Source organism: Peromyscus maniculatus, chromosome 8, assembly GCF_049852395.1.
Source record: "Peromyscus maniculatus bairdii isolate BWxNUB_F1_BW_parent chromosome 8, HU_Pman_BW_mat_3.1, whole genome shotgun sequence".
NCBI classification, from domain to species: Eukaryota; Metazoa; Chordata; class Mammalia; order Rodentia; family Cricetidae; genus Peromyscus; species Peromyscus maniculatus.
This window is the reverse complement of record NC_134859.1, coordinates 104,101,405-104,128,897: the sequence shown is the minus strand read 5'-3', so window position 1 is coordinate 104,128,897 and position 27,493 is coordinate 104,101,405. Positions and strand designations below refer to the sequence as shown.

General features: G+C 48.4%; 1 protein-coding gene and 1 long non-coding RNA gene across 3 annotated transcripts; one reads left to right on the top strand and one right to left on the bottom strand.

Annotated features, from left to right (window-relative positions):
• On the top strand, window positions 1-24,603 carry Prpsap1 (phosphoribosyl pyrophosphate synthetase associated protein 1). 2 transcript variants are annotated; one of them, XM_006993663.4, is made up of 10 exons: window positions 1-381; window positions 1,941-1,993; window positions 6,718-6,784; window positions 15,237-15,409; window positions 16,452-16,567; window positions 17,029-17,084; window positions 17,823-17,968; window positions 22,386-22,456; window positions 23,178-23,324; window positions 23,972-24,603. In XM_006993663.4, exons 1-10 carry the CDS (start codon window positions 212-214, stop codon window positions 24,128-24,130), a joined length of 1,158 nt encoding a protein of 385 aa, XP_006993725.1. In that variant the 5' UTR covers window positions 1-211; the 3' UTR covers window positions 24,131-24,603. The 2 variants fall into 2 exon arrangements, with proteins under 2 accessions (XP_006993725.1, XP_042139091.1); XM_042283157.2 differs by lacking the exons at window positions 1-381; window positions 1,941-1,993 and adding an exon at window positions 4,609-4,736.
• Window positions 24,604-24,879: 276 nt separating this feature from the next.
• Window positions 24,880-27,374, bottom strand: LOC121831523 (uncharacterized). The gene is made up of 3 exons (XR_006075029.2): window positions 27,238-27,374; window positions 25,150-25,236; window positions 24,880-25,005 (listed from the first exon to the last, which is right to left on the bottom strand). It is a non-coding gene; the product is annotated as an uncharacterized LOC121831523 (long non-coding RNA).
• Between the last annotated feature and the right edge of the window lie 119 nt (window positions 27,375-27,493).

Below are 27,493 nucleotides of genomic sequence, written 5' to 3'. Positions count from 1 at the left end.
TGGGGCTCCGGGGTGGCGGAGGAGCGGCTGGCGACCCGGGCCCGGCTTCGCGGCGGCGCTGCCTGCGCGCGGGATCCGGGCTGCGCGCCGGCGCCACGCCCCGTCCGTCCCTCCGCGCCCGCCCCGGCCTGCCGGTCGCCGCTGTCGTCGTCACAGCTGCGCCCGCGTCCGGCCCCGCGCGCACCGCCGTCCCCGCGCCTCGGGCCGGAGGATGCCCAAGAAGCTGCTGCTGCTGGCCCCGCTGTCCGCGTGCTCGGCTCTCCGCGTCCCGCGGGCTCGCCCCGCCGCCCCGCCGGCCATGAACGCCGCCCGCACCGGCTACCGAGTCTTCTCGGCCAACTCCACGGCCGCCTGCACCGAGCTAGCCAAGCGCATCACCGAGTAAGCGCAGCGGTGCCCGGCTTGGCCTGGCGCCTCCCCCCGCTCCCCACCTCCGCCCCTGGGGGCCGAAGCTTCGGGCCGACCCCTGGGGAAGTAGGTGCTCCGGTCCCAGGGCCGTGGAGCATCGCCCTTGAGAGATTTCCGGCGGTCTCTGTGTGACCATCGCCATTTCCAGCCCTCCCTAACGAGACAGGCGTGCGGGTCTAGCCTCAGACCGAAGGGCAGGGAGAAGGGAGCTCAGAACTACGGGGGGCCTGGCGGGGGAGAGCCGTGATTCCAAGATGTTGGATCAGTTAGTTGTACAAAAGAGTCTTTGCTTAGGGGTGTGTGCTTGTGTGTATGTTACTTAGCCTCTGACCTTAAGGGACCTTTGGGGCCTTGCGATTTTTTCCCAGGCTTGCCGTTATCACCTCGCTGACACTGGCCGAGGGACGTGGTCGGATTTGTTTTGTTTTTAACCTTACTTGTAAAATGTGGGTGGTTCTGTGGGACAGGGACGGGAGGGCCAGCCTGAGTTAGTGGGGATACTAGAGATGAGTCCCTCAGAGCAGGGCCTCCCAGTGGCCCTTTGGTAATAATACCTGTTCACGGAAAACCCCTTTTTCTCCTTTGCAGAAAACTAGAGCCCCGATGTAAAGAGCCTTAAGGGCCCTTTTTAAAAATAAGCTTTTTAGAAATATGTAACAGAAAGCATCATTTGTCCTTCCCTTTGATGTTTATAGTTGCTTAACTTGTTGTTTGGCCTGTGTTCTCTGTTTATGAGACTGGCTTTCACTGTAGCCGCTGCTGGCCTGGAATCTACAAAGCAGACCTTTGGCCTTGAACTCTTAGAGATCTGCCTGCCTCTGCCACGGGGAAACTGGGACTAAAGGCCTGTGCCACCCCACCCATCCTTGTCTTTTGTTTTCTGAGATAAGATCTCTGTAGCCCTGGCCAGCCTCTGTTATGTTCAGGTTCTAGCCTCCCTGATGCTGGCATTACAGGTGTGCACCTGGACTCCAGGCTTAAATGGTTTGACTTTGAACATTTAAGGTCATTTTCATATTCAGAAATTCTAAGCTCCACCTGTTTTATTATCAGTTGGACTTTGAAGTGGGTTTAGGAGAGTATACGAAAGAGTCGTGCAGTCTGCTACCCGCTTTCTGTTTCTAAGCCCTAATTACGGTCTTTCTGGTCAAGGCCAAGTACAATACTCACTTCAAACATGAAGCTTGAGTTTGTTTATACTGGTTCAGATTTATCACATAGTGACCTTGCCTTGAGAAAGCCTGAGGAAGGGCACTCTAAAAATTAGTGGGTTTGCCTTTTTTGTTAGCTAGTTCTTCAGATCACTGTGAAGGTCCCTGTAACAACACAACACATATCTACAAATGCAGTGTCTTTCGTATGCTCAGCTTGTGCTGCCTTTATCTGACTCTGTTCTCTTTCCTTTTTTTTTTTTTAAGAGAGTTGGGCTTGCTATGTAGTCCTGGCTGGCTTCACCTTACAGCAATTCTCCTGCCTCAGCTTCCAGAATAATGGGTTAATTAACATCCCCACCCCCTTTTCTTGTGTAATAGGCGTCTTGGTGCTGAATTGGGGAAATCTGTTGTATACCAGGAGACCAATGGAGGTAAGTTAAAGTTGGTTTGTTTTTCATGTAGGGTTTGTCGTTGCCCTTTGAGGCAGTATCTCATGGCCTATGGTGGCTTGACCCTCTGCTCTGTCTCCCTGGTGCTGGGATTACAAGCACGCACCGCCGCTCTGGCTTCGTTTCCTCTTTCCGTTTCAGATCTTTTAGAGAGGCATTCACTGTATAACTAACTCATCCAGGCTTCAAACTCACCATCGTCTTGCTTCTGCATCTCCAGTAATACCACATGGCGTTGGTTCCCTCTTTCTAGCCTGTGGGGTCCAAGGAATCAAACTCGGGTCGGCCGTGGTAGCGAGTGCCTTCACCCCCTGCCCATCTCACTGCTTCGACCCTTGTTGTTGGTTTGGAACCTGCTAGGCAGCTGAGATGATTTTGATTTTGAATTCCTTACCTGACGCCTTTAACCGTCTGTGTTCTGGGATTGTGGGCATGTACCTGCTGGTTTTTATTTTTACTCCTTGTTCTTGGGGGGCCCACCACCCAGCTCCCAAATAAATACACAGAGGCTTATTCTAACATAGGAATGTCCGGCCTTAGCTTGGCTTATTTCTAGCCAGCTTTTTTTATTTTTTATTTTTTTCCCCTTTTTCTGGGGTGGAGGGGTATGTCGAGATAGGGTTTTTCTATGTAGCTTTGGAGCCTGTCCTGAAACTTGCTCTGTAGATCAGGGATACATACGCCTGCCTCTGCCTCCCGAGTGCTGGGATTAAAGGTGTGTGCCAGCCGGGTCGGTGGTGGTGCTCGCCTTTAATCCCAGCACTCGGGAGGCAGAAGCAGGCCGATCTTTGTGAGTTCGAGGCCAGCCTAGTCTACAGAGCGAGATCCAGGAAAGGCGCAAGCTACACAGAGAAACACTGTCTCGGGGGAAAAAATTGAGAATAAAGGTTTGTGCCACCACTGCCCACTAGCCAGTTTTTCTTAAATTATCTTGTCTATCTTTTGCCTCTGGATTTTACCTTTTTTATTCTATATCTTTCTTTCCCTCTTACTCCATTACTGGCCATGTGGCTGGGTGCCTGGAGCCATTTTCTCATTTTCACTCGTCCCTCTTCTCTTCCTTCTATTTATTCTCTCTGCCTGCCCACCCCGCCTATCCTTTCTTGCTATTGTCCGTTCAACTCTTTATTGGACCACCAGGTGTTTTAGATGGACAAAATAACACAGCTTTACAGAGTTAAACAAATGCAACATAAGTGAAAAATATCTTTGTATCATTAAACAAATATTCCACAGCATAAACGAATATAACACATCTTAAACTAATATTCCACAACATGTACCATCATGCCCACCTTGATGGCTTTTTTTTTGTTGTTGTTGTTGTTGTTTTTTTTTTTTTTAACATGCTTTTGCCTTGATTCCATGGCCACACTAGAACTCACCACTCAGGCCTGGGACTTGGGATCCTCCTGCCTTCACCATGTAGCACCATCACACCTCAAAAGCTGGCGTACTTTCACAAGTAGAGAGTGCTCTAATTTTGCTTATTTTATGTGTGGTGGTGTGCATGTGTGTGGATGCACATGTGGAGGTCAGAGGACAAGCTTGGGGACTCAGTTCTTTGCTATTTTGGTGAAGCAGGGTCTCCCTTACTGTTTCTGCTGTTCTGCACAAACAGCTGGGGTTGTAGACACCAGCCACTGCATGTGCTTGTGCCTGTGTGTGTGCATGTGTGTGTTTGCACGCCTGTGTGTGTGCTAGGGGCTGAGCTCAAGTCATCAGGCTCACATAGTGAGTACTTTACTCGCTGATGTCCTGATACAGGAATTCAGCACAGAAATGTTTTCTTTCCAGCATTAGCGCCTGTGCCCTTGGTCCTTATCTCTCCGTGGAGTCTGACTGTTGTCCTCCTTGATGTCCGCTCTTGCACTTGGATGCACATACCCTGTTTATTAGAAGTAAAGGAGAGGTGCATAGAAGGTTTTGTTTTTTCTTCTACTTTGGTTCTGTTTGGTAAATATGACTCATTAGGACATCAAATGACAGCGTGACCGAAAGTCCTCTTTGGTGGGGGTGGAGATAGTGTTTGCTGTGCATCTGTGACCTCAGTGCCGGAGAGACCGATACAGGCAATCTCTGGGGCTCTGGGGCAGTCAGCCGAGGAATGTCAATGAGCTGAGTCTAGTGAAAAACCCTGTCTCAGAACGTAGGTGAAAGTGATTGAGAAGACACCTGATGGTGATGCTCAGACACAGGCAGTCAACATCCCTTTCAAAATCTGTCCTGTTTTTTCTTTCTTTCTTTTTTTTTTTTTCTCTTAATCCAGGTGTATAGATTATTGTACTGGGCTGGGGGCCCAGTTTGCTTCCCTCTGGGTTGTGTGGAAAATAATTATAACACGAACATTTGAAGGTATCTGACAGTCCCACTAATAATACTATGTCATAATCTAGGAGAGCTCTTTTTTTTTTTTTGGTTTTTCTGAGACAGGGTTTCTCTATGTAGCTTTGGAGCTTGTCCTGGAGCTTGATCTGTAGATCAGGATGGCCTCGAACTCACAGAGATCCGCCTGCTTCTGCCTCCCGAGTGCTGGGATTAAAGGCGTGCGCCACCGCCCGCCTGTCCTCATCCTGCTCTTATTCATTGTAGAAAAAGACACTGAAGAGGTGTTGTGGTCCATGCCTGTCATCTCAGCACCCAGAAGGCTGAGGCAAGAGGAATGAATGCCATGAGTTTGAGCCCATTCTGGGCCACACAGGGAAACATCAGCCAGGCTCACCGAGTAAGGCCCTGCCTCACAAACCAGAACCAAGCCCCAGTGTCATAGTGATGTTGGGATCCAGGGCAGGACAGTGGACGGTTGGAGGGACGGTTGAAGGAAAGCACCCTCACAGTGTGCGTGAAAAACCACGTTTTAATTAGCGTCAGGTATCCTTCAGCCAGCTTCCCACCTTAGCAGCTTTCTTTTAAGACTTGTTGAGAGACGTGTGTGTGTGTGTGCGTGTGCGTGTGCGTGTGCGTGTGCGTGTGCGTGTGCGTGTGTGTGTGTGTGTGTGTGTGTGTGGTGTCCAAAGAGGCCAGGAAAGGGCATTGCATCCCCAGCTGTCTGGTGTGGGTGCTAGGGTTGGGAGGCCAGAGGAGGGAATGATAATAAAGATGCTCTCCTTACTTACTCATCATCACTGCTGTGGGTCTCTATCTCTGGAACTGAGGCATCGGAAATGTTCCAAGTCTCAGCAGCCTTCTATCCAGCCCATTCTTTTCACTTACTGTGAATAGACTTTTAAATCTTTTTGGAGGTGGTGGGACCTACAAAAAGGGGTAGCCAACTAGGGATTGAATCCAGAGCTTCCCCTTGTTCATGCCAGGGAAAAGTTCACTACCGAGCAACTCCCAAGCTCACTAGGACGCAAATGTCCTTAGCTGAGGTTGTCTCCTTCCTGCAGGTGGAGTGTCCCTCACCTGAAAAGCTGGGACTTCGTTCCTGATCTAGGAACCAGCATGGACTACTGGTTTATGCATTTCAGATTTGAAATGCCCCAGAGTCTAAAGCATTGAGTGTCGTCAGCACCCCAGGGTTTTCAGGCTTGGGAAGCATTTTGGATTTCAGATTTTAGATTAAGATGGTCAGCCTTGTGCTACCACAGGCCGGAGTGTGCTTGCTCAGCAGTCAGACTGGGGCCCATTGGGATCGGGTTCTGCCGCTTCCCCCGGATCTTCAGTCGGTCTGTGTGCGTTCCCACGGTCCCACAGCCCCTGTTGCCAGTCCTGCACTGCGATCGTTTTCTTCCCATGGTAGCCAAGGACTGCCACCTCCGCCAGCTTTGCTTTCCTGTCACTGTTTTTTAAATGTGTATTGGTGTTTTGCTTGCATGTATGTCTGTGTGAGAGTGTTGGATCCTCTGAAACTGGAGTTACAGACAGTTGTGGGTGCTGGGAATTGAACCTGAGTCCTCTGGAAGAGCAGTCAGTGCTTTTAACTGCTGAGCCATCTCTCCAGCCCCAAAAAAGCTTCAGCAGAGATTCTTTTCATTTTGTTGTTGTTTTTGAGGCAGGATTTTTCTGTGTAACAGAGTCCTGGCTGTTCTGGAACTCACTTTGTAGACCAGATTGTCCTGAGCTCACGGAGATCTGCCTGCCTCCCAAACGCTGGAATTAAAGGCACGTGCTACCATGCCAAGCTCCTGTCATGTTTAAGAAGAAAACTCTGCTCTCTGGCCGGGCCTCCTTGACTTCTTGACCTGTGCATCTCTTCTCTCATACTCTCTGCTCCCAAGTGGTCTAAGTGACCACGACTGTTGGCAAACGGCCCCTCCCTGCTGTGCTGCCGGCTTTCTGGAAGACCACTATTCTTGCCTTGCTCTCCATGACCTGTCTGTGGCAAGGCTGGGTCAGACTGAGATTGTCTTCATCCCGTTGGTCCAGGTCCTCTCCAGGACCCAGCACAGGGCCCGTCCGGGGACGCCTCTGCATTGGTTGAAAGGCTAACAGGTGTTAGCTGCGGCCTCTTGATTCGCTGTGGACCCCTTCCTCAGTGTCTTTTCATAGCTTCATTTTGGTGACAGCTTTGGGAATTTTTTAGACTATTTGACACATTTGTTGGTTTTGTCTTCTCCCAACCTGGTCATTCTGTGTATGAGTATTTTAGTTAAGACTTGGATTATGCCAGGTGGGGCTGTTTAGAATCCTCTTTATTCCAGCTGTTGTCTGTTTACTGCACCATGAACTGTTTAAACCTGAATACTTTTTTTTTTATTCTTCAGAAACAAGAGTTGAAATCAAAGAGTCTGTTCGTGGCCAAGATATTTTCATTATACAGACAATACCCAGGTAAGACTTGGCGCCGTTCGGGAATCCATTTTCCTCTGAGGAACATCCTGATGTAATTGGTTATCTTTTCATGTGAATAGCAATCCAGGGTTGATTTTTGTTATTGCTTTGTTTTAGATTATAAATTTGTGCTTGGCTTGAGGCCAAGGCAGAAGGATAAATTCAAGGCCTGCTTGAACTTCAGAACCAGTTTAAGGCCACACTGGGCAACTTAGTGAGACCTGCCTCAAAAAGTAAAGAAAATGCCCAGCATGGTGGCACACACCTTTAATCTTAACACTCAGGAGGCAGAGACAGGCAGATCTCTGTTTCAGGCCAGCCTAGTCTACATAGCAAGTTCCATGCCAGCCAAGGCTAAATAGTGAGACCCTGTCTTGGAAAAAAAACAAAAACAATTTTTTTTTCCCTTAACGTTTATGTAGTGGAGATGAGGGTGCCATGTACATGAGGAGAACGGAGAACAACATGGAGGAATTAGTTCTCTAATTCTGCCGTGAGTCCTAGGGATGGATCTAACTCATCAGTGTTAGCAGGAAGCCATCTCATCGGCCCTTGTTGATGGTTTTGACATGCACTTTAGAAGTGAGAAAGAAGGGGCTAAGGAAGTGGTTCAGTGGTGGAGTACTTACCTGGAATGTGCAAGGTCCTGGGTTCAGTCCCTGGCACCGTCCAAAATACAAGAGAGAAGGACCTGAGAGCTGGCCAAGAGACTCCGAGGGGAAATGGATTATGCATTCCTTTGCTGTTTCTCCTTTTACCTTCAATTCAGGAAGCGTGGGAAGCACTCTGCAGTCTTCACTGGACAATTTCTAGGTGTGGTAGGCATGGGGCCATCTTGGCGGGGTCACAGTGCCTTGTTTATTTATCTCCTGACTGTGGGGTTTTGATGCTGTACTCCCCATAAGGATGCCACTTAACTGTGTGCGTTACATATATGTACCTGATACTGTCTGCTGTTCTAACCCATGGCTGTCTCCACTGGACAGCTGACTTTCCAGCTGTGAATCTTATAGAATTAGTTACAGCCCACCCAGATGTCTGGTTTTCTCACATTTCCCCTGCCTAGAAATGTCTTCCCTGAGAAGTTCACACAGCTTGTTCGTTCACTCAGGCCTTTGTTCAAACAGCATGTGATTAGAGAGGCCTTTGTTTCCGAGGTCTCCTCAGCTTTAAGAGCGCGTAATAAGGAAGCGGATGGTCCCATGGCTGCTCTGGGGCAATGAGCATTATTATGGCACATTGTCGACTCCTTATCTATGGAGATAAAAACGTTTTCATAAAATCCTAGGCCCTCGGCCGCCCCAGAGACTGCCTGACTGTGGAGCCCCTCTCTGAGGGGGGAGGAGACAGCCTCAGCTTTCTCACTAATCCTTCTCCAGAGACAGAGCCAGGTGGCAGAGTCCCTAAGCTGCCCTGACTAGCTTTGCGACGGCAAGAAGGTGTGTCTTAGGAAGACTCATTTAGGAATCTTGGCACTAAGCACTGGGCCGCAGGAGAAGCTGGAATTTGAGCTGTGACTTGACTTTTCCCTTCTCCAGGAGAAGTCACACTGGCTGCTTTCGAGGTACCTTTGCTATGTCTGTTGAGTCTCAGAATCGTTCCTGAGGCTTGAGGGGAGGAGCTAAGGTTGTGGCCTCACAGTGGAGGTCCTGGTGATGTGGGCACATAACATGGCTAGCATAATGGCAAGGGGTTGTGAGCAGCCTGCCTGACGAGTACAGACTGGTTAAGTGTGGCTGTTAGAACAGGACATCGATAAGTGTCTTCTTTGCATGATGTGTTTGCATGGTTGAGACTCTGACACCTGGGCAAAGTATCTTCTGAGTTCTATTGATTGATTTATTTCTTTTTCTCTTAAATGCTAGGGATCACATTCAAGACTTCATGGTAGGCAGGTGACCTCCTAGGCTATTCCAATGCATTTCTTTAAAAAAACATTTGTTTGTTTGTTATTATTTTTTAAACAGGGTTTCTCTGTCTAGTCCTGGCTTTCCTGAACTTGATCTGTAGACCAGGCCTCGAATTCACAGAGGTCCACCTGCCTCTGCCTCCCCAGTGCTGGGCCTAAAGGGGTGTGTGCTGTCACTGTCCGGCTACCAGTGCTTTTCTTCATGGTGGGATTGAACTAACAAGACGGAATCTCCTCTCTTTTCTGAAATAGGGTCTTGATATGCAGCCCAGGCTAGCTTCCAACTTGATTTGTACCCGCAGCCTCCTGAGACCTAGGATGGAGGTGTGTGCTACCAGGCCCAGAGGAACAATTTTTGTTTTTTGGAGACAGTATCACTTTGTAGCCCAAGCTGGCCTCAAACTTCTGATTTCTTGTTCTTTGCTTCCCAAGTGTTGATTCGAGGCATTGCACTACCAAGCCCAGCTCAGAACAGAATGCTTCCTGAAACGATTGTTTTCTCTCCCTTTGTCATTTTGTCTGTTGTATTGGTTTCTCATGGTTGTGACCGAATGCCTGACACATTAGCTCATGGCTTGACGAAGCAGACCACAGTGGGGGTCACAGCACTGGGAGCTTCCCGTCCGGAAGCTCAGGGGCCCAGCTTGATTTTAAGACTTACCTTTTCATTTATGGATATGTTTGTGTGTCTGTGTGTGGTTGTTCACACCTTTAACCCTAGCACTCGGGAGACTAAGGCCAGCCTGGTCTGCATAGTGAGTTCTAGAACAACCATAGTGGGACCCTGTTGTGTGCCCCCCCCCCCACACCCCCAGCTGAGGACGGAATTTTTTTTGTTTCTTTATTATGTATACAGTGTTCTGTCTGCATATATCCTGCAGGCCAGAAGAGGGCACCAGATCTCATTACAGATGGTTGTGAGCCACCCTGTGGTTGCTGGGAACTGAACTCTGGACCTCTGGAAGAACAGCCAGTGTTCTTAACCGCTGAGCCATCTCTCCAGCCCTGCAGGACCCTGTCTTACTTAACAAAACAACAACAAAAGACAGTGATCATCCCAAATTTAGGCTTGTGCCCTCATGCTGACTCTAAATTTTGGATTCTGTATATTTCCTTATTAATATTATTATTTATGTGTATGGGTGTTTTGCTGTGTACCACATGTATGCCTGGTGCCCACTAAGGTCAGAAGAGGATATTAGATTCCTCTGGAACAGTTGTGAGCTGCTGTGTAGATGTTAGGAACAGAACCTGGGTCTTCTGGAAGACCACTGAGCCGTCTCTCCAGCCCCTGAGTGTGGCTGAGCTTGTTCTTACGTGTCCTCGTCAGGATGGAAGTCACGGTCCACAGAGGCTCACTGTTTTAAAATGTTGTTTCCCTTGTACATTACAGACAGAATCCCCAGCACTGGGCTGATGTCCTGCTCTGTCCTTCCTGGGTGTTGATCCAGATGCTGCTCTTGGCATAGGAGCGGCATTCTTAGCGTAGGAGCGCTGCTCATGTTCTTTGAGTTGGAGGCTTGCTCTTACACAGCTTGTGTTCTTAGCATCTCATGGAAGCCAAGCCTGCTCAGAACCAGTATTTAAGTGAGCAGTGTAGAGGAAGCCTGGGTCGGTGGTAGAAGATAAGGAACTGGTCAAATAATGCAGCCGTTTACAGGTTGCAGGGCGAGACTGACTCTGGTAGAACAGCCAGGAGAATTTTTTTAAAACACAGGGTCTCTGAATGTAGCCCAGACTGTCCTTGAGGAGCATGGATACAGATATGTGCCTGTCTTGAGGACATGGCTTCTCTTCATTGAGTTTGTTTGGGGATTTAAAAGTCACAGCTCTCTTTCCTGTGTTTGTTAGGCAGTGTCGGCAAAACCCAACCTCTCCAGGTATTTCCTGTTCCTTCTCCCAACTCCCCGTGTCTTTTTAAACTGCATTAAGTGTGTGTGTATACACAAACACCACAGCATAGGTGTGAGGTTAGAGAACAACTTTCAGGAGTCTTTGTCTTCTGCACGTAGGTCCTGGAGGTTGAACTCCGGTCCTCAGGCCCAAGAGCTGCATTTAACCCACTTGCCCCTTTTCCTAGCCCTGGCTGTCCTGGAACTCACTCTGTAGACCAGGCTGGCCTTGAACTCACAGATCTGCCTGCCTCTGCCGCCTGGCTCCTTTGTCTTAAAATGATAGAAGTGAGAAAGAGGAAGGAAGCATCCGAGACCTGGGCGTGGTAATCCCAAAGCCGAGCAGAGTGAGGGAGAAGGAAGGATATGGTCTGCCCGGGCTACTCGGGCCGGAGAGACGGCTTAGTTAGTGTAAGAGCACTTGTTGCTCATGCGGAGGATGAGTTCGGTTCTTCCAGCATCTACATGGTGGTTGACAACCATCCATAACTGCAGTTAGTTCTAAGGAATCTGACACCCTCTTCTCATCTCCACAGTCACCAGGCACACATGTGGTGCACAAACATGCATGCAAGCAAAACACTCATACACATAAAATAAATAGATTAAAAAAAAATACCATGTGGGCTGGGCAGTGGTGGCGCACACCTTTAATCCCAGCACTGGGGAGATAGAGGCAGGTGGATCTCTGAGTTTGAGACCAGCCTGATCTACAGAGAGAGTTCCAGGATAGCCAGGGCTGTTACACAGAGAAACCGTGTCTCAAAAAACAAAAACAAAATACCATGTAGGGGAGCAAGATGGGTAGTGAGTAAAAAGACCTTCCACCAAGCCTGCATAGTGGATCTCTACGTGTGTGTTATGTGTGTGTCTGCATACATACACACACACACAATAAAGATTTAAGAAAAATTAAGTGGGCTCCACAGAGGACTTATTTGCTATAGATAACAGTTGTTGAAGTGGGGTAGGGTAAACCTACCTCATGACTGTGTCCTAGTGCTTTCTAGGTCCAAGAAGTTTAATATCTATATTGTGTCTTATTTCTCTACCCCAAATTAATTTTTGTTTGTTGAAAATGATAGAATAGTCTGGGTGGTTGTGGTGCACGCCTTTAATCCCACCACTCAGGAGGCAGAGGCAGGTGGATCTCTGTGGGTTCAAGGCCAGCCTGGGCTACAGAGCGAGACCCAGGACATCCAGGGCTACACAGAGAAACCCTGTCTTGAAAAACCAAAAAATAAAAATAAAAAATAGAAAAAGAAAAAGGAAATGATAGAATAGTCAGAGCTGAGTCTAATGTAGAGTATAATTACCCTAAAGAAAGAAATGCTGTGAAACTGTGGCTGGAGAGGTGGCTCAGGAGTTAAGAGCACTGGCTGTTCTTCCAGGGGTCCTGAGTTCAATTCCCAGCAACCACTTGGTGGCTCACAACCATCTGTAATGAGATCTGGTGTCTTCTTCTGGCATGCAGACATATATGTAGGCAGAACACTGTATACATAATAAGTAAATGAATAAAATCTTTAAAAAAAAAAAGAGAGAGAAATTTGGTGAGATAGGTAAGCATGTCCTACTTATGCATAATAACTGCAAGAACCAGCAGGATGAACTTGGAACATTCCTAACAAACAAAACAGAGGCTTCCTGCCAAGTCCTCTAAACCCTGCTAGCCACAACACAACTGCCTGTGTTTAATCTGACGTCTCCGGCAGTGGATAAAGCCAGCATGACAAAGGCCCCATTGTCACTTCCCTGATCGATAGGTTGGAGACTGGAGGATGTTGAATTGTTTGTTTTTGAGACAGGGTCTCTGTAGCCTTGGCTGCCTGGAGTTTGCTATGTAGCCCAGGCTGCCCTTACACTCACAGAAATCCACCTGCCTCTGCCTGAGAGCCAGGATTAAAAGTGTTGCGTCACCATACTTGACCATGGATGTTGAATTTTTTGGTTACTGGGAAGAGGAAAAAATAGGCAGGAACTAGTAATTCTGGAACCCGGATCTCTCGCAGTCACTAATTGCCAGGCCCTTCCCTCGGTGCTCTGCAGAGCCATGGAATCAGGCAGCTATGTACAACGCATGCCGTAACCAGGCCTGCCAAACTTGGATATCAGAATCTACTACATTAACTCCAGCTCTGCTTGTGTTCTTGGTGTAGAGATTTGGTGTAAGGCCACACAGTGTTGGCAGAGGAAGAATAAATATATAGGTGTATTTCTGGATGAGGAGCATTGCTACTTGAATTGCGTTTGCTGCCCAGGAGAAATGACTAAGGCAAACGTGACCCCAGTGTGTTCTGGCCTTCGGAGATGCAGCCTGTCTATTGCTGTTTGTCCCCAGCCTTACCAAGTGGTAAACTCCATAAGTTGCTCCAAAAATAATTGATGGTTGAACTAAAATTAACCCAATGTTATGAATTCCCAGAAGTGATTGCTTTTTATTGATTGTACCAAGAGACTGTCTTCTGATCCTTGATGCTAGCCTTGGGCATTATTACTTTGGAAATAGGAAGAAGACAGGTATAAACTTCTGCTTGTCTCAGAACTCGGAGAATTACAGGTAGTTCGCTATGTGACTGAGTCCAGGGTAAAAACAGCAGGCAGGAAGGGCCGTTTCAAGTCCCAAATTATTTATTTGATAAGACTTTGAGTCCTGAAAATAGGATAGGAAATCTGAGGAGGGAGCAAGTCCCAGCCTATGGAAAAGAGGCAGGAATTTCTCCCCCCCCCAAAAAAAAACTCCCCCCAGACAGGATTTCTCTGTGTAGCTTTGCGCCTTTCCTGGAACTCACTCTGTAGCCCAAGCTGGCCTCGAACTCACAGAGATCCGCCTGGCTCTGTCTCCCAGGAATTTCTGTTTATTGGTGGATTTTTTTTAAATGCTATCTAGAGGCCAGGCAGTGGTGGCACACACCTTTAATCCCAGCACTTGGGGAACAGAGCCAGGCGGATCTCTGTGAGTTTGAGGCCAGCCTGGTCTACAGAGCGAGTTCCAGGACAGGCTCCAAAGCTACACAGAGAAGCCCTGTCTTGAAAAACCAGGGGCAGGCAGGGGAGATGCCATCTTGCTGGGTGGTAGTGGCATGAGTGTTTTAATCCCAGCACTCAGGAGTCAGAGGCAGGCTGATCTCTTTGAGTTTTAGGCCAGCCTGGTGTACAGAGTTCCAGGACAGCCAGGATACATAGAGAAACCCTGTCTTACCCTGTCTTAAAGCAAACAAACACCACCATCTTGTGCCAAACCAGCCCATGTGCTGTCTTTGCCTTTTTTCTATGCCTGTGTCCCTTTCTGCAGAACTGTTTGGGTTTTCCCCTTTTTTAATTTTTATTTATTTATATTTGGCAGGGGTGGGAGCAGAGTTTCAGCATGTATCCCTGGTTGTCCTGGGATTCTCTGTGTAAACAGGCTATCTGTCCTTGAACTCTCAAAAATTCACTTGCCTCTCTCTCCCAGTGCTGGAATGAAAATGTGCACACCATGCTTGGCTCGGAATCAGAACTGCATTTAAAACCTGCTGTTTTCACTAGTCTCTTAAACTTGTGATTGTCTTTTTTGTTTTTTTTAATTTATTTAAATTTATTTTATATGTATTGGTGTTTTGCCTGCATATATGTGTGAAAGGGTGTCAGATCCCCTGGAATTGGAATTACTGACAGGTGTAAACTGCCATGTGGGTGCTGGGAATTGAACCCAGGTCATCTGGAAGAGCAGCCAGTGCTCTTAACCTCTGAGCCATCTCTCCAGCCCCCATTTGTGATTGTCTTATTTCTAACATAGATATACATAGAGTTCTTTGACCTTAGGAGTTTCATGTGTTTAATATTGAAGAATAAAATCCTCAGTAAGAGGAAGTCCTGGTAGCTGCTGGATCCTAGATAAACTGCCTTCAAGAGAGGCAGACAGCAGGCCGGTCAGCACAGTGGGCTCCAGGTCTGCCTGACTGACCTGCAGATTCAGAATCTTTTCATCTGCTGGGTGATGGTAGTATTGCACTTTTCTTTATTTGGGCAGCCTGACTCCTGCCTGTCTGCTCTAGAACTGCACGTGGAAAGCGTGATGGCCCCAGAGAAGAGGGATCTGAGAATGAGTATGGCATCTGCCAGAGACACAGGGGCAAGAGCTTGAGATCTTGTGGAAAGGTCCATCACCTCTGCAGAGTGACATTGGTTCCCCGGGGACAAGCCTTTCTCAGATTCCCTTCAGGGTCCATTGCCTTCTCTTGTCTTTGTCAGGAATGTTTGAGGGGAAGAAAGGACAGCGGGTTTGTGAAAACTTCCAAGACTTCCTCACTCCTCTCTCCTTCCCCGTGAGAAAGACAAAATGCTTTCTGTTCACGACAGCTCGGCCTACGTCTGAATCCCTGGCTGAGTCCCAGCAGGTGTCAAGTAACTGGTTCCCGACATGGAAGAAACAGGCAAAGACGGGCCTGGGGGTCACTGCTGTGGGTTTGAGTGACCACAGCTGAGAACTGTCTGACCCAGCTAAGAGGAGAAGTCACTACACCTGCCCTGTGCTCATGAGGGGCCGTCACAGACCAGGGTGCTGGTGAAATGCCTGTCGGGCCAGAGGTTGTGGCCCCTGCTGAGTGGCTAAAGCCTCTCGGGTTGATAATATGTAGATTTGACTCCAAGACACTTTCTCCTGTTGTAGAGATGTGAACACAGCCGTGATGGAGTTACTGATCATGGCCTACGCACTGAAGACGGCCTGTGCCAGGAACATCATCGGTGTCATCCCCTACTTCCCCTACAGCAAGCAGAGCAAGATGAGGAAGAGAGGCTCCATCGTGTGCAAGCTCCTGGCCTCCATGCTGGCGAAGGCCGGTGAGTGTGAGCAGAGGTCCTGGGTCCCGGCACTAGATAGAGCCTCTCCTTGCTGCAGATCAGCTCCCACCTCTGTATCTGGTTTGGGACCTGTCTCTCTCCGTGTTCACTGATGACACATTCTTGTTCCCTTTTCCATTGTTTGGAAGGGGTATGTGGGCTGAGGTCCTAACTTCTTGGGTTTCCTCTGTCTTAGAGGGCACTGCTGTAGGGTGTCTTTGTGGTGGTGCTTTGCCATCATCTTGTCATCTGCATTTCAACTGGCAGGCTTGGCATTCTTGTGACAACTCAAGCTAAAGGCCGACTGTCTTTGCTGAGTTGATGCATCAGTTGCTCCGAGTTTTTCTTTGGTGTTTCTTGCTCTCCCTGCCCAGCTCTCCCCGCCTGTCTGTGTAGCAGTTCACACTTTTCTCCGAGAAGAGTGGTGCATGCTTCCCGGCCTGGAAAACAGACAGAATGACAGTGGACAGTGACTGAGGTTTTCCCTGTCTGGTGTCTGTTAAGAGTACTGGTTCTCAGGTCTGGGAGACCATGACCTCTGACAGCATGCAGTGTTACTTGTCGATGTCCCTTTTCTCTGAGAATGCTCTCACACCATTCTTGTCACATAGGGAATATTGGACGCTTCAGGGTCTTACACTTGAACTGTGGGTCTCTTATGTTACTCTGCTTCTGTTTCTTTCTGAGGTAGCCATAGTCTGTAGCAATTTCTTTTCTATTCTTTGAGGGCCTGTTTTATTCCTACTGCTGCTTCACGTTTACTCCACACTCTATTGGACTCCTGACCTCTCGCTCTTGACCGCACGGCAGTGTAGAAAGCACACCCGTTCAGCTAGTTCTTCGCCCAGGCTCTTGGCGTGGGGCCGGACCCTCTTCTCCGTCTGTCGTATGCGGACTGGCTAGCGAGCGAGTGCGTGTCCCTAGTTCACAGTGCCCTGCCTTCAGTCTTCTGTAGGAAGCAGGAGTTGAGCATCTAGTTATGTCCACTGTGGCCATTAACTTGTAGGGGAGAACTTTGTAATTTTTTGTTTTAAAATTTCAGGTTTAACTCACATTATCACTATGGATCTCCACCAAAAGGAAATACAAGGCTTTTTCAGCTTTCCTGTGGACAACCTTAGAGCCTCACCTTTCCTGCTTCAGTATATCCAGGAAGAAGTGAGGAGCCACCGCAGACCTCCCATGTCCTCAAAGACATGCTGTTTAGTTTTTCCCTGGCATCAGATTTGGTTATTGAAAGGCACATCCCAGAGCTTTCCCTGAGGCTCCGTGCCTACTGCAGCCAGATAGACTCAGCATCTAGCTATAGAGGGCCATGTTTTCCGAGATGTCAGAAAGAACACTTCCCTCGGAGTGCTTGTGTGCCACCTTTCCCCGAAGGAAGGAAGGAAGGCTTTTAACAACAGTTTTGTTATCTTGGTGCAGCAGTGCTTTGACAGCGATGAGGTGCCATGAAGCCAGTGTCAACATGAACTCCGGCACGCTCGATTGCTTGCTAGTGTGGATCATGAGGAGAAGTCTTAGACCAGTGTCCAGATTAAGGGTGTTTGGTTTTTTTGTTTGTTTTGTTTTTTTTTAATAATGTTTCAGTATTTTTTTTATTTTTCCTCCAAATCTAGATTCCAAATTACAGAAATGCAGTCATTGTAGCTAAGTCTCCTGATGCTGCAAAAAGGTAAATACTCCAGGCATTTCTAATCCCTCTGTGGCTGCTCCTGAAGTCAGAATTATTTTAGGAACCCAGGGTTATCATAATGTGGCCAGTAAAAGTTCACGGGTTCTAGTTTTCCCCACCTCATTGTCTAATCCATTCAGCGGCTTCACCTCGCCACTTCAAACATCGTGGGCGCCTCCAGCACAGTGTTAGTCAGTTTTCCCCTGGAGGAAATGGAATCCTTCAGATTTTCAGGGAAATAGTGAAGCTATGAATACTTTTAGGCAGTGGTCTTCCTTGTTTTTTGTAGACAGTATATTGTGCATGTATCCCAGGCTGTTTCAGGCTCCTTTGGTAGCTGAGGATGCCCTTCAGTTTCTGATCTCCTGCCTCTACCTCAAATGCTGCAATTACTTGAGGGTGACCATGCCTTGTGTACGTAGAATTGGGGATTAAACCCAGTACCCCAGTCTTGCTGAATGAGCACTCGACCAGCTAAGCTGCGTTCCCAGCCTGGCATTGACATCATTGGAACAGTGTTCTAGAAATGACTTTATAGAATATTGGGGAGAAAAAGACCCAAATTATCTAAACTGCAGTGGTAGCCCTTGAGGTGTTCATCTTCTGGCCTGGTTTATAGAAATGATTCTTTGTGTCCCCTCAGAGATGGACTGTTGTCTTGTGATTGCTAGAGTGGTACTGGGCACTGTGCATTCTTCCCATCAGTGTCACCATTGACAGCCGTTGTCTTCCTCTCAGGGCTCAGTCCTATGCCGAGAGGCTGCGCCTGGGGCTGGCTGTGATCCACGGAGAAGCTCAGTGCACAGAGCTGGACATGGATGACGGTCGACACTCGCCCCCCATGGTCAAGAACGCTACTGTGCACCCGGGCCTGGAGTTACCCTGTAAGATTCATTCTGTGTCCTTACTGTAAACTGAGGAAGATTCTGAGTAATTACAGCTGGGGGTAGGATGCAGCCTCTTTGAGCTGTTTTGCCTTTTTTTTTTTTTTTCCGAGACAGTGTTTCTCTATGTAGTTTTGGTGCCTGTCCTGGCTGGCCTCGAACTCACAGAGATCCGCCTGGCTCTGCCTCCTGAGTGCTGGGATTACAGCGTGTGCCACCACCACCAGGCTGGTTAGCTATTTTTAAATCATTGAGCAGTATTGCCTTGACTTGCCCTTTCATAAAAGGAGAGTTTGGTGTTGTAGCGCACGTTTGCAGTATGGGTTAATAACACAAGTTAATAACCTGTGTGTGATGGTGTGGGGTCCAAAGTGACGTAGGCTTTGGCATCAGGCTCCTTTACCGTTGGGTTTAGTTCTTTGACCTGACTCCTGGCTGACTTGGTCCTCTAACTCCAGATGTGCCAGCAGTTCACTCCCACAGACTGACAGGTGTGTGCTGCAGCAAGGCTTGAGATTCTTAGAGGAGAGAGTCTTTTTCTCAAAAGTCTTTTTCCTTATGCTTCAGAAACAGGTTAACAGGGAGAAGAACGTCACGGTTGGTGTCGGGCCAGCGCCGGTGCATGTGCTCTCCGTCCTGTGAACGCTTTCTCACTTCCTTCCTTTGGTAGTTTTGTCCTTTGTCCGCATAGTTTTGGTGGTTGTCCTGGATCTCACTCTGTAGACCAGGCTGGCCTCGAACTCACAGAGATCCTCTTGCCCCACTCCCAAGTGCTGGGATTAAAGGCGTGGGCTATCACTGCCCGGCTGTTGCTTCACTTTCCATTTCTAGTTTTGTACATTTTTTATATAAAAAGAGTATGTAATGTGCTTTTACTTGTTTTTTTGCTTTTTGATGATTTCATAATTTTATTGATTTTGGTGTTGTACACTTTATTTGGCCGTTAAAGAGTACAGTCTTCAGATCTCACGTTGTTGTAGTTTGGAAGTACACGAGTGTACAAATAAAACTGACTCTCACTCAGAACAGCCCAATAGACTGTTATCCGATCCACAGGCCTGATTACTTCACTGTGCCCTCTGGAACAAGAAGAAAACCTTTGTCTTTTTTTTTTTTTTTTTTTTTTTTTTTTTTTTGGCCCAGGGCCTGATCTGTGGCTGCACATTGCATTCAGTTGACATTCAGTGGCCTCATTAAATCCAGAATGGCTCCTCCCTTCTTTGTCTCTGATGACCTTGATACTGTAGACCAGCACAGATCAGTTACTTTGTAGGCTGTCCCTTAATTGGGACTTGTTTATGTCCTCATGCTTAGATAGATTCAAATTTGGGTGTTTGGCAGGAATGCCACAGGAAGCACGTGGTGTCCCATTGCTGGAGAGGCTGATCTTAGCCTCTTGGTTAGGATGGCGCCTGGCAGGCCTCCTGCTAGGAAAGTTACACTTTTCCCTCCTCATTGTCGGTAGCATTCCTGTGACTATCCACTTCCGTCGGACTCAGCTTCTACTCACAGTTCGTTCTCCTGACTCAGTTATTGAGTCGCGGCCATTGACAGGTGGCATCTTTTCTGTCGTCGCTGCTAGTTCTGAGACAGTCTTGCTGTGAGCCTGAGCTGGTCTTGGGATCCTCTTGCTTCAGCCCCCACAACAAGTGCTAGGATTACTAGAGTGCACCACCATGCCTGGCTGCCTGTTCCCCCAGAGGGAGAGAGGGAGAGGGAGAACACATATGTGAGGGTGCTTGCAGAGGCCAAAAGAGGGTTTCAGATCCCTTGGAGCGGAAGTTGCAGGCATTGGTGAGCCATCTAATGTGGGTGCTGGAATCCAAACTCCGGTCCTCATGATTGAACAGCCACTGAGCCATCTCTCCAGCCACCCCCATAACCCACCCCCCTTTTTAAGATGGTGTCTTAATGTGTTTCCCACCTGGTCTCAAACCTTCGAGCTGAATAGTACACTTGTCTCAGCTACAAGTTCATACCACCATGCCCCACTTCACATGACCAAACTAGAGCTGAGTTCTGTTGAGACAGGACCTTGATGTGTGCTCAGGCTGGCCTGAAATTCTCAATCCTCCTGCCTCTACCTCTCCAGAGCTGGGATTATCGTCTGTCACCATGCCAGACTGCTAACTGATCTGTGTATAAAACATTTGTGACTGCCCAAATTCAAGAGATCACCCTGATTCTGATGGGAAATGAAGAAGTACCTATTAAAATTGGACCAGAAAATGGTCCAGGCCTCCAGATCAGCCGTCTCCTTCTTATTCAGGGTGGACACCCCCTCCCTTAGATGGGGTCAGCTGAACTGGTTGTTACGTGCCGAGCTGTGAATCACCTGGTGCCGGACTGTTTCCTTTCTCCCACGGCTACTCTTTTCAGAAGTACTTCCCAGTAGTAAAGGCTGCAGGGAGAGCAGAGAACTTAGCTTGTTTTTCTGGGGCTCTATTGTTGAGACACAGGGTCTGGTGTAACCCTGGCTGGCCTCAAACTGGCTATATAACTGAAGGTGATCTTAAACTTGTGATCCTCCTGCCTCCTCTTCCCGCGTCCTGGAATCAGGATGGTGTTTGTGCTGCCGTGCCCAGTTTTAAGTGGTGCTGGGGCATCAGACCAAGGGTGGCAGGCATGCTAGGCAAGCCTTCTCCCAGCTGAGCTACAGCCCGGCCCCAGCCGGTGTGCTCTACTGAGCCATATTGTCAGTTTATTAAGTATATAGCAAGCCAGAGAGAGACAGACAGACAGACAGGCAGACAAGATAATCAAAAGGGGTTATTAAGGCAGCGAGCTGGTTCCCCATGGAGAGTCTGGAGCAGAGTCCTCTCTGGTGATGCATCCAAGTAAAAGAACAAAGAGCAGAGAGACACATTGATCCTCACACTGTTGGGCAGAAACTGGGGAAGTTGAGACATCAGTTTGAGGTGAGCTGAGCTTTCTCTCCACGGCTGGTTCCTGCTTCTCTTCCCTACTGCAGACACTTTGACACCATGGGGTGAGCAGTAGTGACCTGCAGATGTTCACAGCCCAGCTGTTCCAAGGACACAGTATTCTTACTCTTGAGCTGCTTTTTGTTCTTCTCCCTCCATGTCGTACAGTTTAGGGGGACTCCTCATCCCCAGACCTGGAGAACATTCTTGGATCTGAAATGGTATGGGGTTGGGACACCATGTTTCCTGAGCTAGAGTCTCCATGGATTCAAACGGCATGTGACAATTTACCAATATGGTGTACATTACAGTTGGTTTGTTATACTTGAAATGGAGCCCAAGACTTGTGGTGTGCTGGGCAAGTGTATGGCTGAGTTCTCCCAGCCGCATGGAGGATGGGTCTCTACTCGGTGTGTCCTCTTGCAGAGGCAGGTTTTGTAGTGAACCATGGAGCCTCTGCTTCAGAGTCAATGAGAAAATGATCTGGTAGTTACATCTTGTAAGGCCCTGATTTCCAGGGAAGTGTGTGGAGCAGACATCTGATACTAAGGTTGCAGTGTCCAAATCACGGAGACGAGGCCGGGTGGTGGTGGCGCATGCCTTTAATCCCAGCACTTGGGAGACAGGCAGGTGGATCTCTGTGAGTTCGAGGACAGCCAAGGCTACACAGAGAAACCCTGTCTTGAAAATCCAAAACCAAGAAAGAAGAAAGTGAGACTCGTCACCCCCACCCTTGACTGGGTTTTAGCAGGCAGCTGTCCACATGTCAGCCTGGCCAGACACCCTGGCAGGACTGTTTCTCTGGTCAGGAGCCCCTTTCTGCTCTGCTCTTCCAGTTTTCCACTTTTGCTGCACACTCTGGTGGCCCTTGGTACAAACGAGTACTGAGTTCTTCAGATGTGGCCAGTCTCACTTGAGAGAAGAGGTAGATGTTCAAAATGACCCCATATTATAGTGGTGGCTACCATTAAAAAAAGAAAAACATAAAATACCTCACCAGTACATTTTAATACTGATTATAGATTGATATGGTACAGTTTTAAGTATGCTATGTCAAATAAAATACCAAATTTACCATTTTCAATTTTATGTACATGAGTGTTTTGTTTTTATGTATACCATGTGCATGCCTGGTGCTTGCAGAGGTCAAAAGAGGGAATAGGACCTCCTGAAACTCCGTGGTTGTAAACCACGATGTGGATGCTGGGATCCCAAGTCCTCCACAAGAGCAACTTTTCTCTTCCTCCAGCTCCTGCTTTTTATTTTTACTTACTGTAACTACTAGAAAATTTAAAATCACTTTTGCATCCTGCCTCCTGTTTCTGTGAGCAGTGTTGCTCCAGCTAGCTCTGATTCTTGAGTGAGTCAGTCAAGGGGGGGGTCTGTGTGTTAGGTTGTATATATAGTCTGTGCTGAAGCTTGCCACCAGGTTGTGATTATATTTATCCAGTTACCCAACTAACTGGGTCTTGTGATTTGTTTTGATTTGCTAGTGATGATGGCCAAAGAGAAGCCACCTATAACAGTGGTCGGAGACGTCGGAGGACGCATTGCAATCATAGTGGTATGGGGATGCATCGTCATCATTTCATGCACAGCGGTGACACTGGTGGCTTAGTCAGTGTGGGTCTCAGCGTGGTGGTGGGTTCCACTGGATGCATCTGCCCTTCCTTACTCGGTCTCCTTTAAGAGATTAATAGAATTTTTATATAAATGAGTGGAAATTGATGGATAGCCGGCAAACTAAAAGCCCAGTACCTCCCCGGGAAATTCAGCACCATGGCCTTCATCTTAGGGTTCTGGAGCCTCAGACCAGCTCACTTGATGGTCCTTACATTTCGGGGCCATGAGATAGGCTGAAGCCGAGCCTTTCCAATTGTCCCAGCGCAGCTTAGCTTTGTGTTGGTGTGCTGGCCGCTCTCACTAGGTCAGAGTCACACCGTCAGCAGCTCCCTTAGTTCTCTTCCTTTCATGTCGCCCTCTCTTGGGACAAAGTAAGCAGCGTGCTGGCTCTGTGGAGTGAGTCAGGAGTCTGAGGGAGGGAAGCTCCTCATCGTGACATCATGTCATGACAGCTTGAGCTGCCATGTCACACACACCTGGGGACCAGGAGCCTCACTGCTTTGCTGACACTCAGCCCACAGAGGTGTCTCTCTTGCCGGCCCGGGATGCTCAGGTCTTGGCCCAGGCATGTGTTCTGGTGGCGCTGAAACCATGTGCAGTGGAGAGGTAAGTGCTTTCTCAGCTTGGGTAGAGAGTGACCGAGACTCCCTCTCTCCTCGCAGGATGACATTATTGATGATGTGGAGAGTTTCGTAGCTGCTGCAGAGATCCTGAAAGAGAGGGGTGCTTATAAGATCTATGTCATGGCCACACACGGCATCCTGTCTGCCGAAGCCCCTCGTCTGATTGAGGAGTCTTCCATTGATGAGGTTTGTCTGCTTTAAAGGGCTTAGAATATTCCGTTTGAGTCCAGGTTGCCACTAGTTCCTGGAATAATCAAGTGACTCAGTGTTAAGTTGCTTCGTCTCTGGCTAGGGGGCGCACCTGTTTACAGTACTTTCTTAGCAGCTTTGTTCGGGCGGATAGACGTTCGGGAATTGGGATTTGCATAAAGGATTGTTTAGATCCTCTTCATGTTGACAGTAGAGTGACATTTGATAATTGAAATCTTCCCTGATGATAGTAAGTTTCGAATGGGACTGGCCATTGTTAGGACTTAAGTTCTGAGCCAGTGGATGCTCAGTTTCTAAAATCTGTATGTTGGCCAGATGTGATTTTTATGCTTGTAATCCCAGCACTTGAGAGATGAGTTATAGTTAAGCTGTAATTGGGGTTACCTATCAAGACCCTTCCTCAAAGTCAAAACCAAGATTGAGCTGTAGCTCAGTGGAGCATGCTCACCTGGCGTGTGTGAAGTGTTCAGCCCCCATTGCCACTAAAGGAACCCTCTAGAACAAACGGTTTATGTTCTGGAGCTTGAGCTGGGGGCATTAAATTCAATGTTAGATATGCTTTGCTTTGTAGCTACTCCCTGACACACACAGTGACTATGTGCTCTCTGTGGCTTGGTTACTAGGTGGTGGTGACGAACACTGTCCCGCACGAGCTCCAGAAACTGCAGTGTCCCAAGATAAAGACTGTGGACATCAGCTTGATTCTTTCTGAGGCAATTCGGAGAATCCACAATGGCGAGTCCATGGCTTACCTCTTCCGGAACATCACAGTGGATGACTAACTTGGAGCTGCCTTGACCCTGGACCCTCCACATCAGTGTGTCGCCTGGAAGTAGGCTGTAGTTAGGAAGTCTCTACAAGGCTGTGAGGAGGAGGCTCTAAGATAGGCAAGAGGGCAGAGCTGGTGGACAAATGACAGACGCGGCCTTCGCTGTCTGCCATCATCAACCCTGTCCTTTAATCCTGAGCAGACAGTGGAGGAGAAACCAAAGGCAGAGTCTCCATGGCTTGTTTTGCTCAACAGTATCTGCTCTGGGGAAGGCAAGTGGGGTGTTGAACTTGGTCAGGGAGCCGAGTGCCCTCTCCCCGGACAGGGTTCTAATAAGTCTTCTAGAGAATCCCTTTCCTTTCAGAAACCCCGGTGCCTACGCCATTGAACAGCGAAGTGTCTGCCTGCTCTCACTGAGCTAGTCAGAGTAGCGCGTCCCTCAGCAACTGTCTTCCTCGGAAGTTGCAAATAAAAGCTTCTTGTCTCTCTGGTGTCTTGTCTACTGTGGGGCTCCCCGCTCCCCCTAGATTGTGACAAACCCTCTCTGCACTATGCAGGGTACAAAACAGGGTGGTCAGGGTCCAGGGCTGGAATGAACCACAGATAGGTCTCGCTCAGGCTCCACCCCTTCCTAAGCACTGGGAGGAAACGTCTCCTCCATGCTAGGCAAGCGTTCTGTCTGCAGCCCTGAAGAGGGGGTGAGCAGCTGTTGGCTGCATTGCCTAAGAGTTCCCTCACTGTCCCAGTCCCTGTCCAGCCCTTGTCGTCGTCGTCGTCGTCAGGCTTCTGCAAACACAGCCGAGCTTCTGTCTTCAGCTCCAGTTCAGAGGCGGCAGCCTGGAGAGGAGGAGGGCATCTCAGGACAGGAAGTGGACCTGCTTATGGGCTCTGCGAGACAGGAAGGAGTCTTATTTGTACAACTGTATTTCACTACAGGGAAGTTCCCTCCCCTCTTTTATCTCTGATGAAGGCTCCCAACCCACAATTAGGACTTTGTGCACACTGGTCTTTTCAAGCACACAAACAAGTTACCTTCTGTTAAAGATCCATGTACGGAAAATTGAGCACAGAATTCAGCCATTAAGATAATTAGCTTGCTTGTAGAGGAAGAGCTGTGACCTAGTAAACAAGAGAAGGGGTGCTGGAGTCTGGTGCTCCGCTCTCTAAGACATGAACCAGATGCTTGCCCTTGGTCTAGGCTGACTGGCCTCTGGGTTCCAAGCACACTTGGTTTTGTGGATTTAGGTTTGGGTTCTCATGCTGGCATTGCAAATGCTTTTACCCCCGAGCCCCCTCCCCTGCTTCATGGTGCTGTTTGTTTGAGACAGGGTTTCTCTGTAGCCCTGGCTGTCCTGGATCTCACCCTGGCCTCGAACTTGGAGATCCACCTGCTTCTGCCTCCTGAGTGCTGAAATTAAAAACGTGTGCCATGAGGCTCATTCTTAACTAGTCAAGGTAGACAGATAACTAGTCTCTGCTAGGTCTATCTGCAATTGCCTGCTAGGGAGTTAATTCAGTAAAGTGCTTGCCTCCCAAGCAGGAGGACTGAGTACCATCACTGGCACCCCCATAGAAGGCCGGACATGCGAGCACACACTGTAATTCTAGCATCAGGGAGGCAGAGACCGCCTGGAGCTTGTTGGCAGCCAGCCTCGCCTCATTGGCACTGCAGGTCCTATGACACCGTCTTAAAAAGCAAGGTGGATGGTTGCTGTGGAACACAGGATTGACCTCTGATCTGCACGTACAAAAACAGATGAAAACTCAGGTCCTCAATTCTAAAGTTACATTTATATTTCCAGTTAATATTTTCATTTACCCCGGTTTCAAAAACAGGTATTTTAAGATGTATGAAGCAGTAGTAGAACAGACAGTCCTGGGTTAGAAAATGCCACCTGCCTGTTGTTTTTGTGATCCCAGATGTATTTGAGGAGGGTCACTGCGGGCCAGTGAGTACTTGCCCAGCATGTTCTAGCCCTCAGAGTTGATGCTCAGTGCCAGCAAAAAGTCAAAGATGCTAAGCCTCAGAGATGTGAAAAATGGACCCGTGAAGACGGAGGGAGCTGACTACATCATAGCGTCATAACTGTGGCCGCTAATATTCTGCAAAAACTGAACTTGAAGGGAACTGGACATGACTCAGCAGTTAAGAGCGCTTCCTGTTTCTCCACAGGTTTGGTTCCTAGCTCCTGCATGGTAGTTATCTGTAACTAGTTCTAGGGGGTCCAGGGCGCCCTCTGGCTTCTGTGGGCACCAGGCACAGCACTCATGGTAAATCTTTTTTCAAAATAAACAAGCCTAAGCTGGGTAGTGGTGGTGCACGCCTTGAATGCCAGTACTCAGGAGGCAGAGCCAGGCGGAACTCTTGAGTTTGAGGCCAGCCTGGTCTACAGAGTGAGTTCTAGGACAGCTGTGTCTACAGAGAAACCCTGTCTCACAAAAACCAAAAATAAAGTAAGCAAACCTTTCTTACACACTCCAGGGTCACCTGCCCAGGGATGGCACCACCCGCTTTTGACTGGTTCTCAACCTTCCTAATGCTGTGACCCTTTAATATAGTTCATGTTGTGTTGACCCCCAACCATAAAGTTATTTTCATTGCTACTTCATGACTATAGTTTTGCTACTGTTATGAAGTGTAATGTAAATGTCAGATATGCCACGCAAAGGGTCACCACCCACATGTTGAGAACCACTGTTCCAAGGTCGGAGAACAAATGTCCAGAGGAGTAGAAAGTTGCCTGTTGCCAGGCAATGCAAAAAGAATAGTGAGAATTCCCTCAGTCAAAATGATGCCAGTTGAGACTAAACTGCAAATCTCAATTTGTTGCCATGGTAGGTTTCCTTTCCTGAGCTTGACTGCCTGTTACTTCTGTTTCTGTTTTCTGAAAGAATGCCTCAGCTGAGAGCCCCGGAGTCCTGTTTTGAACTAAATGAGGTTAGGGCAGCCTTGCCTGTCTTTCGAGTGAGCAAAATTATCTAGAAATGGCCCCTAAGAGACGAAGAGACTCGGCGAGCGCGCGCGCGCGCGCACACACACACACACACACACACACACACACACACACACACACACACACACAGAGCACAGCACTCTATCCCTTAGACCTGTCCGCCTACATGCAGGTCGCCGTGACGCCCATGAAGTCATTATGTGCCTGGTGGCCTACAAGAGCACGTGGATCTGGCTTCCTGTGTTGGGCTGCAGTCTGGTGGACCCACAGAAGGCCACCGCAGCCTGTCCTCCCAAACCGGCCTGTCCGTAATGCAAACAGATGCTCTTGGCCCAGTCCCATTGCCCTTTCCTTGGGAGCATACTGAAAAACTGGAGGCACCCTGGGGTGCTGCCAAAACCTCCCCTGTAGTTTTAAAGTAT